The 13,906-nt window shown below is 37.8% G+C and overlaps 1 protein-coding gene across 4 annotated transcripts in view; it reads left to right on the forward strand.

The window, feature by feature from the left end:
* The window catches only part of MIB1 (MIB E3 ubiquitin protein ligase 1), a 208,246-nt gene that overhangs the window by 49,213 nt on the left and 145,127 nt on the right, over positions 1–13,906 (forward strand). For all 4 annotated transcript variants that reach the window (XM_080920200.1, XM_080920199.1, XM_080920197.1 and 1 more), the window contains exons 10-12: positions 1,483–1,590; positions 8,803–9,000; positions 11,468–11,619. In XM_080920200.1, the coding sequence (XP_080776326.1) occupies positions 1,483–1,590; positions 8,803–9,000; positions 11,468–11,619 (458 nt within the window). The remainder of the gene's footprint in view (positions 1–1,482; positions 1,591–8,802; positions 9,001–11,467; positions 11,620–13,906) is intronic.

Genomic DNA, 13,906 nt, shown 5'->3' on the forward strand with positions numbered 1-13,906 from the left:
TGTTGAATTTAGTATTGCTGCCTGTCATATAATGTATCTGAGAGTATTCTCTGGTGTTAAGAAAGATAGGTATTTTGTAGTTGTTGGATAAAATGTACAGATAATTTTGGTTCTCTGTAATCTAGAATATGATTATCTGCTTTTCCTTTAACTTTTGACTGGACGATCTTTTGGTCTGTTGCTGAAAGTGTCTTAGGGTTTCCTCTGCTGCAGTGCAACATCATGACTAAAGACCTCGGGGAGGAAAGAGTCGACTTACCTTCCATGTCGTTGCTGATCATTGCAGAGAGTCAGGGCAAGGACCTAGAGTCAGGAGCTGGTGCAGAGGTTATAGAGGGGGTGCTGCTTACTGGCCTGCTGCTCATTGTTTGCCTAGTCTGCTTTCTTTTATAGAACCCAGGACCACCAGACCTGGGATGGCAACACCCATAATGGGTTGGGCCGTCGCCATTCATCACTGAGAAAATGCCTTCCTGGTCTTCAGTCTGATATTCTTAATTGAGTTTCCCTCCTGTCAGATGACTTTAGCTTGTGTCAATTGACATAAAACTATCCAGAGCACTATGTTGAAGTATTTTCTTTACTTTCTGATTTATTTGAATATTAAGATGAATCTCTAGCCTTTGATTTCTTGACCATAGTTCTACTCTGCACTCCACTGTTCTTCCACTAGTTATGTAGTCCTACTATGCACTCCACTGTTCTTCCACTGGTTATGTAGTCCTACTCTGCACTCCACTGTTCTTCCACTGGTTATGTAGTCCAGGCTGATCTTAAACTCCTTGCCTCTTTTTACTACTTTTAAGCATAATCATTTGAGTTCATACACAAAATACATGTCAGGAAACTTATATTATACTTTATATTATTTGTGATGTCTCCATAATTGCTGTTATTTTCTTTTCAAAGACTTAATTGACTTAAGTTTTCTAAATTGTTACATGCTTTCTGACAAGTCAGATCCTATGTTGTGTCTATTCACACTATATTGTAGCTTAAGTTTATTTGCAGTTAATTTATTCAAGCTAAGTAAATAAACATTTTCAAAATAGAAATGGAGAGGGGAAGGGGCTGGGAGGATGGGTGCATCAGTAAAAGTGGGTGCCGTGTAACCGTGTGAACCTGAGCTTGATCCCTAACATCTACATTTAAACATGTAAACGGCGGTTGTGCTGGCATGCCTGTAGTCACGGTACTGGGAGGCAGAGAAAGGAGGAACCTGGAGCTTTTGGCCGGCTGGCTTAAGCGAGTCATTGAGCTCCAGGGTCAGGGAAGGTAAGGTGTGGAAATCAGTTGGAGAAGATATGCTTGTGCAGAGACGCACACACACTTAGTCTCTCTTATTTTTATTTTTTTAATAATCTTGATGATCTATGTTATGATATTTGTAATGTCAGATTGCTCTCAAAGAATCATATACCTGTCCATATTTATTGTCTTATTCCTAATTTGTGATGTTTTTTAATTTTTTTTCTTTTTTAGGTAAATGGACAGTGTGCTGGCCACACAGCAATGCAAGCTGCTAGTCAGAATGGACATGTTGATATTTTGAAGTTACTTTTGAAGCAAAATGTAGATGTTGAAGCAGAGGTATATAAACTAAGCTTGAAAACAAAATTGAGTAAACTTTTTCTAGAAATAATTTTATGTAAGATGGAATTTCATTCTACAAATTTAATATTTGCCCCTTGTTCAAATTAAAATGAAAAATTGAGAAAAGATAGTTTAGAGCTTTCTTCTATTTTTCTCTTCCTCCATCAACCCCTAACCCCTTATAATGGTTTCTTAATATTTCAGATACAGCTTCCTTCTCCTAGGGTAGAAGAGCTGTAGGGAGCCTGACTGCGCTCACCCATGATCCCTATGAGGAATATATAAGGGGATGGATATATTTGGGATCAATATCTTTCTTATTTAACAGAGATTTTTTTTTTCTTACAGTCTCATCATCATTTGCTTAGTCTATTTCTTATTTTGTGAACTTTTAGAGCGTATCTTTATCTCTGCATGTGCATATGCTTAAATTTGTGTATAATATAAAAGGGCAGTAAATACTGACCTTGGAGTTTCAAATCAGGACTGTATTTATTCTAGTTTAGACCAGGCTATGGAGTAGTAGTTTTGTCCTCTAAAGTCTGGTGTGGGAGGATTTAAAGTGCTCCAGTTACTGTCTGGTATCTATCTAGCTCTTCCTCTTTTTTAAATTTTTAAAATTTATTATATATATATATATCTTTAAAAGGTCTTTCCGATCTTTTGTTACTTTTTTCTTTAATTGTTTATACTTTATATTGGATACCTAAAGAGCTTATGGTGTTTTACCACTAAATAGTTCATCTTTGATGTTGGAATTTTCTGTTGCCCATGAGAGAGCTTGAATGAATTTTAATTTTTAATCTTTTCTTTCTACCACCTTTTGTTGCAGGAGGAGGGGGATACATGTTTGTGCTTATATGTCTGTCAGTGTACATTTGCTGGTGTACACACACACACACACACACACACACACACACACACACACACACACACACACACACACGTGGGTACAGGTGTCTTTGGAGACCAGAAGGTGGCATCAGATCCCTTTGAGCTGTATGGTCATTGTGTAGGTACCGGGAACTGAATATGTGTCCTTTTGCAAAGTGCTCTTAACCACTGAGCCATCTCTCCAGCTTCAGCTCCAGGTGCTTACACTTCAGATTAACATTGAGGAGGACACCAGTTATACAACAGTTAGTTTACTGTGATGTTTTATTATGAATGAAATACATATGATTTTTTTCATTTGCCAGTAGTATAAAAGTTGAATTTTTTTTTTTTTTTTTTTTTTTTGACTGAATTTAGGAACTTAGATGTGGGTTAAAAGTTATTTTGTTGCTGGGCAGTGGTGGCACATGCTTTTAATCCCAGCACTTGGCAGGCAGAGGCAGGTGGATGTCTGTGAGTTGTAGACCGGCCTGGTCTATAGAGTGAGTTCCAAGACAGCCAGGGATACACAGAGATGTGGACTTCTTGTCCTCAGGAGATGGCCTGTAGAATAGGGTGTAGCTGACTCAGTGTCATTGAATTTGCTGTCATCAGTAACTTTTCCTTGCTCAATTGAATCAATAGAAAATAAACGGCCAGTTAACCCTGTAAAGACTGGAGCTAGAACTGTGCTGTTGGTCAGATATTTCTAAATAGTCCTTTGGTTTGGAAACTTAACTAGAACACTGAGACCCTGGCTGGGACGTGTGCTGTAATGCTTGTTTAGATTTCCATCCCATGTGCTTTCTGCTACTGCAGATTTATATAATTGTAGAAATAGTGTGAAAAGCAGTTTTCCTATGTCACTTAATAACAGTTTCTTGGGATCTCTGACAAGGAAGGGTAAGATGTAAGCCTTAATCAGCCTCTCTACCAATCAGTGTAGAGAGAAACAATGTTAGCGCATCTTGTAGTGACGTGGCTGGGACACTCACTGTTTCTGCTCATACAGGCACTGGGTAGGTTGTTCCCAGTTAAATTTTCTTCATCTGCACTTTGTTGGAACAGTGAGTGGAGTCTCCTTGTCTTTTCTGATCCTTGTTCAGACTGTTGATTTAGTTGGGAGAGGAGGGAAGCTCTGTACTCACCTACAGGGTTTAGTTTTTTAAAAAATCTAAATAATCAGATGTTTACAATCTTGAACATAAACATAGTATTTTCCTTATTTTTCTCCATTAAATTGTTCAGAAGTTTAAAATGGTAAAAATAATATTAAACATTTTGCAGTTGATGCTGTATATGGAACACTTGGGGAGTGATTATTGCCTTTGGAATCAAGTCAAGAAAAGTTGTATATTTGCTAATGTAATTAGTTTTTGTAATGGAATTAGCAAATAAGAGGGTGCTTGTTATTCAGAATCCAGACACGACACTACAAAACCAGTTTCACAAATGTTGAAAAATAACTATTTAAAAATTTAATTGAAATATAAACACAGCTCATAGTTGAAGATAGATAAAAAAATGCATCTGTTTTTCCCCCATTAGCAGCTTTCTGGCTGGGGATAGACTATGCATCAAATTTCCTTCCTGTTTCTTTGAATTAGGGAAAGCTCAGAAAACCATTTCCAGAAGTTGGCTTTGTCAGTGGCTTAATGAGCACAGGGTTACTTTCTGGGTCCTCCTTGTGTACAGGTTAGGGCATCAAGGCCTGACCAAGGCCCGAAGGAGCAAACGTGGGGCCTCTTCAGGGATCTGGAATTTTTTTTTCCCTTTACTAATAAAGTATTAAGATGGGGGGGTTGGATTAATGTCCTTTGTTTTTAGATAGAATGCAAACGTTCTGGTTATTAGGAAATGGTCATTTTACTAAGGGTTTTGAGAACTCCTGACTTGAGAGTTAAGCAACAGGAGCAATATGAGGCTTCACAATTGACCCTGATTTTTCCCTCCCTCCCTCCCTCCCTCCCTCCCTCCCTCCCTCCCTCCTCCCTCCATACCTTCTTCCTTCTCCCCTCCAGTTCCATTTGTATACATACATACATTCCTGTGTGTATGTATGGCAAATGATATTTTTGCTTCTAAAATACTGGGTAGAAAGTTTCATTATAAAAACTTTAACTTCTGAAAGGTGGTTCTGTTTTGGTCATGCCCATTTTTATCATTGCTGGAGGGCAAGTAAACTTGTTTTCATTATTTGAAAACACCAAATTCCCATTTCCTTGTCTGTGATGATATTTTAAGGGATTGTAATATGAAGAAAGAGAAACAAAATAGCAGTTTTAATATGACACTGTTATCACTTGTATTTATTCTAACTAAAAACTTCCAACAGGCAGAAGATAGTCTGTGTGTTTTCTTTCTTTCTCTTTCTTTCTTTCTTTCTTTCTTTCTTTCTTTCTTTCTTTCTTTCTTTCTTTCTTTCTTTCCCTCTCTTCCTTCCTTTCTTCCTTTCTTCTTTCTCTTTCTCTTTCTCCCTCCCTCCCTCCCTTCCTCCCTCCCTCCCTCCCTCCTTCCTTCCTTCCTTCCTTCCTTCCTTCCTTCCTTCCTTCCTTCCTTCCTTACTTAAACATATTACTTTGTCTAATTCTGGTTATCTCATTAATGAAAACAGAACCAAACTATAAAACTGGGGAATAGGTTAGTGGCATCAAAATTAATCAGCAATCTTTCTGTTAAATACCAGGAAGGACTCAAGTTATAGCCATCAAAATGGCTTTAGGTATTTGTTCCCAGGAATGATAATTGAAGTTGCCTTTAAAGATTACCTCACTCTTAAAAACTAAAACTGTTGAAGACCTGGAATATCAACTAAAGACAGGAGAGAGAGTGATAGAGAGATGTATTGTGTAAGAGAGAAGCACTCAGTCTATCTCTGAAGGTAACCTACTGCTTGCTGTAAGGCCTGTCCTCATCTTTTCAGGGTCCCCTCACTCTCCATTAGGCCTCTCTTACAGATTCACCTTTTCCAAGTGCTTCTACAGTGGGGGGAGGGGGTCCAAGCTTTCAGCACAGGAACTTTTATATTGACAAATTGTTTCCAGACTGTAGCAGTCATAAACACTGAGTACATGGAAAAGATAAATAGTGTCTTCTTTAGTCACAGTGAGATGAAGGCAGAGGTGAGACAGAAGGGCAGACAGGCGGCAGCGGCGGGGGGGGGGGGGGGGGGGGGGGCGGCGACAATCAGCCACACCACAATGGTGAAAGCTGTGGACATGAGTCAGGCCTGGCAGACAGGGAACTGACTTGAAAACCATTTCAAGAAGAGTAACTGTGGACTTTCTCCCTGAGCTACTCTATGGGAGAAAGTAGGTGCATGCAGGCCTGTAGGGCACTGTTTCTGCTCACCATATGGGCTGTGGTTTTGTTAGGCAAGATGTGCAGCTGCAGCGGCACAGCTTTTAGAGGGTTGAATGGAGAGTGGGCAGGGCAGGAGGGTAGTGTTAGGGTTAGTCTCCATAGTTAGTCCTCCTGTGAGCACAGCTTAATTTAAAGATTTATTTATTATTATATATAAGTACAATGTAACTGTCTTCAGACACCAGCAGAGGGCGTCAGATCTCATTACAGATGCTTGTGAGCCACATGTGGTTGCTGGGATTTGAACTTAGGACCTCTGGAAGAGCAGTCAGTGCTTTTAACTGCTAAGCTATCTCACTAGCTCTGCACTGTCCTTTTAAATGTATGTATGTGTATTCTATAATCTTTAATTTTATAAAAATGTTGTTCCCTTTAATTTCATATATCAGGGCTTAAATTATTTTTTAATATTTAAAATTTGATAGCGCCTGCATAGCATGCTTCTGTTGGTGGTTTCTTTTTATTAATTTTTCTTTTTTCTTTCTTTTCATTATTTTCTCTCTTTTTTCTCTGCCTGTCTTCCTGCTTTTCTGTCTTTAGGTAGAGTCTCACTTACTGCATAGGCCAGGCTGTCCTGCAACTTATTATATAGTATAGGCTAGCCTTGAAATTTGGTCCTCCTGCCTCGGGCTCCTTAGTGCTGGGATTATATATGTGCAGTATCATGCCTGGCTTCAATCAATAGTTTTCTAATAACCAATAAGTATAATAAATTCATATTTATAAATAATTCCTATTTTTATTTAGTTGGTGGTATTGATGTTTCTCTTTTAAAGGTAAATGGGTAGTCTTAAAAATTGTGATAGACGGAGTGGAGAGGAACTCTCGTTAAGAATGTTCATTACTCATGTACAGAATCTGAGTTGTGTTTCCAGCACTCATGTTGAATATCTCACAAGACCTAAAAAGTGCCTTTGCCATTCAAGGGCACCCACACTCACTTGCAAATAACCACATTCACACTCTGTCTTTCTCTCATATACACAGAGGGAAAGAGACTTTTTTTTTTTTTTTTTTTTAAACTACAGGGAAAAAAAATCAAGATTGACATTAGGAAGATCAGTTGTCTGTCTTTTAGGATGTGCGTGTACATGTACATGTGCTTGTGGTACGTGAGTACAATGCTGTTCAGAAGTGTGAGAATGGAGCCTTCACTCTGGTTGCTTGCTAGTCCTTCTTTCTCAGTATTGATAGGTAACAAAACCTCCTTGTAGTAGGGAGTTTTCTAGAAGTGTTTTTCCCTCTCAGCTCCAGCTTTCTGGAAATAATGACTCTGTGCCTCAAATATATTTACAAATACCTAATCCATATAGATAGGTATGTTCCCTGACTGGTGTATAGTTTAATAATCCTATTATTCTATTCCAAGTCCTGCTACATGGCTGTTTACTTGGTCCTTGGTTATATGCCACCGTCCTTTTCTGTGTCTGGGACCCAAATCATTTGCCTCTGTTCCAGAATCCTTTCTGCCTACTGAATGCCCCATTTTCTATTTCGCCCTTTCCTACAGGCCATAGGTTTGTTTTTTATTGAGACATGATACACATATAATGCACAAGAGATTTTTTTCTGCAGCTCCTATTTTGATTCATCTAGAAATGTTTACAAGGTAGAAATTTCCTACCTTTTCAAAAAATGTTATTGAACCAAATTCCTATATAAATGTTACTCTTAATACCTCTTTGAATGATAACAGGCAAATGTTACAAAACAAAACAAAACCCAGACCTATCTTGAATTAAGTACCTGTTTTGTATCTATTCATTTGTTTTATAAGTATTTGATTATAACAGTATTTACTTTTGTGATCCTTGAGAAGTAGGTTTAAAGTGATCATGGGTACCAAATGAGTTTTCAAACCCTTTGTAAAATCTAGGGAGTCTGCTAGGTACCGACACAGAGATTGGGAGCCACAGTTTGGAGTAGTACTCGAATAGGCTTACGTTCAAGCATAAATTGATATTTGCAGTGTTGTATTCTGATAAAGAGAGGAGGAGGACTATAGTACCCTTCTCTATATCTATCTCTGCAAAGGAGATGAGACTAGCTATGTGTAAATATGTAATATATATGTTACCTTTATGGTATAGTACAAGCTTCCCCCCTTTATACAGTACTTTTTCTATAAGTTAATTTCTCATTTCTTTACAAGTATGACTATTACAAACAGTATGGCAAACAGTTTAATTCCTCTGAGAGAGTTATAAAATTTTTTTTTTTGTCTTTTGTTTTTGTTTTTTGATTTTTGTTTATTTGGGGTTTTTTTTGTTTGTTTTTTTTTTTTTTTGTTGTTGTTTTTGAGACAGGGTTTCTTTGTGTAGCTTTTTCTGTTCTGGAACTTGCTGCTTTGTAGACCAAGCTGACCTTGAATTCAGAAAGATCTGTCTGCCCCAGCTGGAGTGTGCTGCCACCACCGTCTCATTTTTTAAATCTTAAAATATATATATATATATATATATATATTAAGGTTTTCTGTTTTCCAATGCTCAGAAGTGGGTATATTCTGCACTTAGATGTAATATCTGTCTTGGATGTAGTTGACTAATGTCCAATTCCTGCTAAAGGTCATTAAGACCACATTGTTCTGTATCCTTTTATTACAGTAAAATGATGGTAGCTTGGTTGTCTTGAGCCTGGTTTAGTTGTGCATTTGGGAAATGCCAGGACTTGTGATACTGAGGCAGGAGGGCTCAAGGCCAGGTGAGGTGACATAAGAGTCTGTCTAAAAGACTGTTAAAGCTGGATGGCACCAGCTATGGAGACTCTAGGTGTGATTCCTAGTACTGCTGTTTTAGTAAATACCCTAATATTGGCTTAGTTAAATATGGTGTAATGTAACTAATTTAGTTCTAACATTTGTCATTTTTATATTTTCCCACAACTTTTCTGTATTTAATTTGGTTTGTGGTATTTTATAGCTTTAGACTTTTTTTCTTAACTCTTCCTGGATTGAACGTTCATGTTGGTCTTCAGGATAAAGATGGAGATCGAGCCGTTCACCATGCAGCCTTTGGAGATGAGGGTGCTGTCATAGAAGTCCTGCACCGAGGCAGTGCTGACCTGAATGCTCGTAATAAGCGTAGACAGACGCCTCTTCATATAGCTGTCAATAAAGGTCATCTTCAGGTTGTGAAGACTTTGTTGGACTTTGGTTGTCATCCCAGTCTCCAGGTAAGACTTGAGAGGAATATACTACAAAGGCATTGGTAGGACTGGTTAAAGTGAGTACCAAGTTCTGTGAAGGATATCCAAGATACAGGCTGATACAAAATAATTTACTTTGCAACTATTTAAATATTTTCATTGTAGCTTTATTATTCTAGCTTCTTGGTTTAAGTCAGTAGGAAGGAAACAAAAATTTTGCCTAAAAATATTTTTTTTTCTAAGCTTGTTTAGCAGCTAGATGAACTTTAACCATATATGTAAGAGGAACATGGTCTATGTTCATGAACACTGTTTTTTGCATATACACGGTTAAAATTTGGAATAACTACTTAATTTCACAGAAAAATAAAATAATATATAATCATAATATGTCAGTGTTTAGATTTCTCTCTAGCCTTTTTTCTATCTTGATCATGTTTAACAAAATAGGCTTGAAATATTATTTTTAAATAAAAGTATTTATTTTTAAATACATTTTATAATTTATTATAACTATTCAGATATGTAAAACTACTTTCTTTAAATTGAAAATGCAGTAATAATTAAAAGACAACAGGAATAGTCACTGTGATCTTAAATAGCTGTGGTATGAATGATTCTAGTTCTTAGGAAGTGGCTGAAGCCCAGGAATGGTAGAAGAGAGTAGCAGGCACTGCTCAGCACACTGTTCCTAGGAACAGTTCTTCTGAACTAAGATGTAGCTTTATATCCTGCGTGTAGGAGGCAGAACTAGAGAACAGAGGAAGAACTTAGAGTGTTGGTCTGTTATGGAGAAGGAAGTTAGATCTACTACCCTTTCGGTCCGAAGTGGGAGACAGTTCTGTGTAGGATTGCAATAGACAAAGTATACTTGAAACCTGTGCTTTGGAGTAGCTGTTGTGGGAACTAGGAAGCAGGACAGACCAGGGACAAGGTATTCCAGGGCACATTAGTTCACCTCAGGTGAGAGGCTGCATGTTTTTAGTGCCACTGAATAGAAGGTATGTAGTTGGATTGAACTCGGGTTAGGAGTACTTTATGTAGGTGGGTGCCTGTGATTGAAAAACATTTTCTTAACAAGGCCAGATGATACTATAGGTTTTCATGTATTTTGTTTCAAGGCCATACATCTTTGCCATTATAGAATGAGGTAATCATAGCTAATACATAGGTGAATGGGTAGGCTATGTTTCACTAAAATTTAATTTATAAAAACAGTTAGCAAGCTAGGTCTGACAGCTGTGGTATATAATAGAGGGTATGCTATATATGACTTTGTAAAATTACAAATTGTATATAAGCTCTAAGTAATTCACTTTTGCAGATGATTGATACTGAATTAGAATTTATTGCTAAGTAAACTGAGTAATTGATAAATACCTCCAAAAAGGTACATTGAGGGAGTAAAGAGACAGCTCAGTGAGTAAGAGCACTTATGTAAGCAAGGGGACGTGAATTTAGATATTTAGCACCCACACAAAAAACTAGCCATGTGTACAACATGCCTGAAACCCCAGCATAGGGATGCTGGAGACGTGGATTCAAAGCTCACTGTCCAGGCAGCCCAGCTGATGTAGTCAGGGACCCTGTCTCAAGTGAGAAGAGTAAAGTGGCTGCTGTCTTTCTCTGGGTGCACACGCCTGCTCTTGTGCGTGCCCCCCACATACACAGACATAGGTTTAAAAAAATAGATTCAGAAATTAGAGGTTTTGATTGGATTTGTTTCTTCTTTGAACTAAGCGGCCGCTTTCCTGCCCTCTGAAAACACATTAGTTGTTGACTCTCACCTGTCATTGCATATTATATTAATATATAGGAAACCAAAAACTTATTGATAACCTGTGTAATCAAGGCTGAAAATCCCTGGCCTTAAACTCATTGTATTCTGGCCTACAAGTGCTGCTGTAGGTTGTTTGCTTTAATATTTGAGTCTTAAAGCCCAGGCTGGCGTTGTAGATGATAATGGCCTTGAACTTCTGATCTTTGTACCTCACTTCCCAAGTGCCAGGGTTGTAGGTATGTACTGTCATGCCCCATTTCCTGTGGTGTTGGAGACAGAGCCCAAGGCTTTGTGCATGCTATGTAAGGACTCTACCAGTTGAGCCTATCTCCAGCCTTACCATGTTTTGCCTGCATTTTATATTTAATAGCATATGACACTGGGTGTGTTAATACATGCCTGTAATCCCAGCACTTGGAAAGAAGAGGCAGGAAGATTGGTAGTTCAAACCTAGTCTCAACTATATAGAGTAAGTTAAAGGTTAGTTCAGGGTACAGTGTGGGAACGTGTCTCAGAAAGAACCACTGCCACCATCACCTCCATGTCAGAAACAGACCAACAAGAACCTAGACTGTGTTGCTGACTGATGGTGGTTTGCTTGGTAGAGAGCCTGCTTCTTTGTTTAGTGGTTCTGTGATAGTCTTCCTGCTGCTGTGGTGATCAGTGGAAGGAGAACTAATGGAAGTCTTTTTAAACTTAAAAAAAAAAAAAAAGGATTCTGAAGGTGACACCCCTCTCCATGATGCCATAAGTAAGAAACGGGATGACATCCTGGCAGTTCTTCTGGAAGCTGGAGCAGATGTGACCATCACGAACAATAATGGGTTCAATGCCCTGCATCATGCTGCACTGAGAGGGAATCCCAGGTAAAGGCTCTCTTCTTAAAGATGCTTTCCTGCTGTTGTGTAGTCTTTTTCCTGAAGTGATGAGGACCAATTTGGCTAATTTCAGCATTTCAAATGATAAAGCTCTGTAGAAAATGCACCTTCATTCATTAGGTCCATGTTGATCCAGTATAAGTATTATGAAGTGGTCTATTGAATGTAGATATAAGATATCCACATTAATTAAATGTGTTTTAAGAGTTTTTGCTTCTTCAACATTCTTCTCAAGGTTTCTTCTGATACTATCCACTTACATGATGTTAAGTATCTGTGATCATTGTAATACTGGGTTATCTAGATATGTAATATCAAAGAACCTTAATTATGTTCTAGTAGTAGGTGGTCTACCAGACTAAAGGGGTTTGCTGGTTCAGATTTGAGGGGGCTACTGTTTGGAGACAAATACAAACGATAAGGTTTTCATAAACAACTTATGTTTCCTTATAGTTGAGTAAAACTGTAATATATTGACTAAGAAAAATGTTCACTTTGATGTTTGGTAATTTTTATCTATCATAAGTTCTTATTCTTTGGAATTTCTTAGTGTGCGTGTGTGTGTGTGTGTGTTTGTGTGTGTTTTAACTTGAATATTTTTACATGTTCATCCCTCATTAATGTAATTTATATCATATTTCAATTTTTTCTTTTGCCATGTTGAAAACTTCTTGCGGTTTGTCATAGAAGACAACAGGGCTTTATTGGGACTGCTGTTTGGGGTGAATTGAAGGGCCATATTATCCAGTATACTCTGAATTTTTTTCAGATTACAAATATTTGAACTCTTCATATATTTGCATTGTAAAGGAGACAGTAATTATGTCTCCACCCTTAAGATAAAGTGGCAGTGACATCACTCATCACATGATCAGCCTCTTCTAAGCCCATCACGTACATTGTCTCAGTTCTTTTAAAAGCTGAAGTTATTTTTCTTTTTTTAAGATTAATTTATTATATGTAAGTACACTGTAGCTGTCTTTAGACACACCAGAGAGGGCATCAGATCCCATTACAAGTGGTTGTGAGCCACCATATGGTTGCTGGGAATTGAACTCAGGACCTCTGGCAAAGCAGTCAGTGTTCTTAACCACTGAGCCATCTCTCCAACCCAAAAGCTGACGTTTTAAGGCCTTAATTTGATGTTTTGCTTGCACTACTGGTGATTGAATTTAGGCAGCTTTGAGGGAAGCACTGTGCCATCAAGTTGTGGTTCTAACCCTCTGACCAGCTTTGGTTGGGTGTGATAGCCTCATGTTATTTATATGCCTGGGGTTGCATTCAAGCCCATTTCTTTTTCTTTTTCAATACTGTTTCATTGTGTAGCTCAAGTGGTTCTGGAAATGTCTGTCATCTTCCTGCCTCAGTCTTCTGAGTGTTGGGGTTATAGACTCAGTGTCTAGAGCCCTTCTCTCTGACTTTTTTTTCACTAATTAAAATCTTCCTGTCTGCCTTGCCTTGTAGCTATGTTACTGTCTAAAGTAGGTTGTCATCTCTCTTCCTTCTGACTCTTAAACATATTCTTTCACGACCATATTATCTTAGCCACCTTTCCTTCTTTTCACCTGCAACTACCTCCTCCTCTCTAGAGTTCTGTTGTGTTTGTTACTCATATGTGTGGCCTGCTTAGTGTGGTCTGTTAACTGCACATTTCCATATTTCTTTCCCCTGAGGACTAGAAATGTTCACATTCATGTGTATGTCCTCCACATTTATACAGCAGACATTCAAATTAGTCCAAATAGGAAAGACACCATAAGATTTCAAGAAGATAGTGTATAATTAATTACATGATTAATTCTTGTATAATTCTTGGATTTTTCAGAAAATATTTTAACAGTGACTTCTTCAGCTAATTTGTATTAGATGACATTATGAAAAGAAAAGAAGGGGGCTGGAGAAGATGGCTCAGTGCGTAAAGGTACTGTTTGTCTAGTGACATGAGTTGAGACCCGAGGACCCAGTTAGAGAAGGAAAGAAGTGACTTCTACAAGTTGTTCTCTGACCTCTACATGTTTACTGTGGCACACAAAAACTCACATACACACACAGGTAGATGTTTTTAAAAGAAAGGAAATGTATTAATTTATATTAAAAAGTGGCTTTGGTTAAAGCTTCTTGACTCCCTTATTATTTTTTTTTTTTTAACATATTTTGGGCAGCCATGACTGTGGTTGCCATATACAGATTTTATTTGAAAACACTAAATGTTTATATAAAGACATGTATCAGTTGTAACAGCATGTTGGGATGTTTTGAGTTTTATATATAACAG

The sequence above is a fragment of the Micromys minutus genome (assembly GCF_963924665.1).
Source record: "Micromys minutus genome assembly, chromosome: 8".
Lineage (NCBI taxonomy): Eukaryota > Metazoa > Chordata > Mammalia > Rodentia > Muridae > Micromys > Micromys minutus.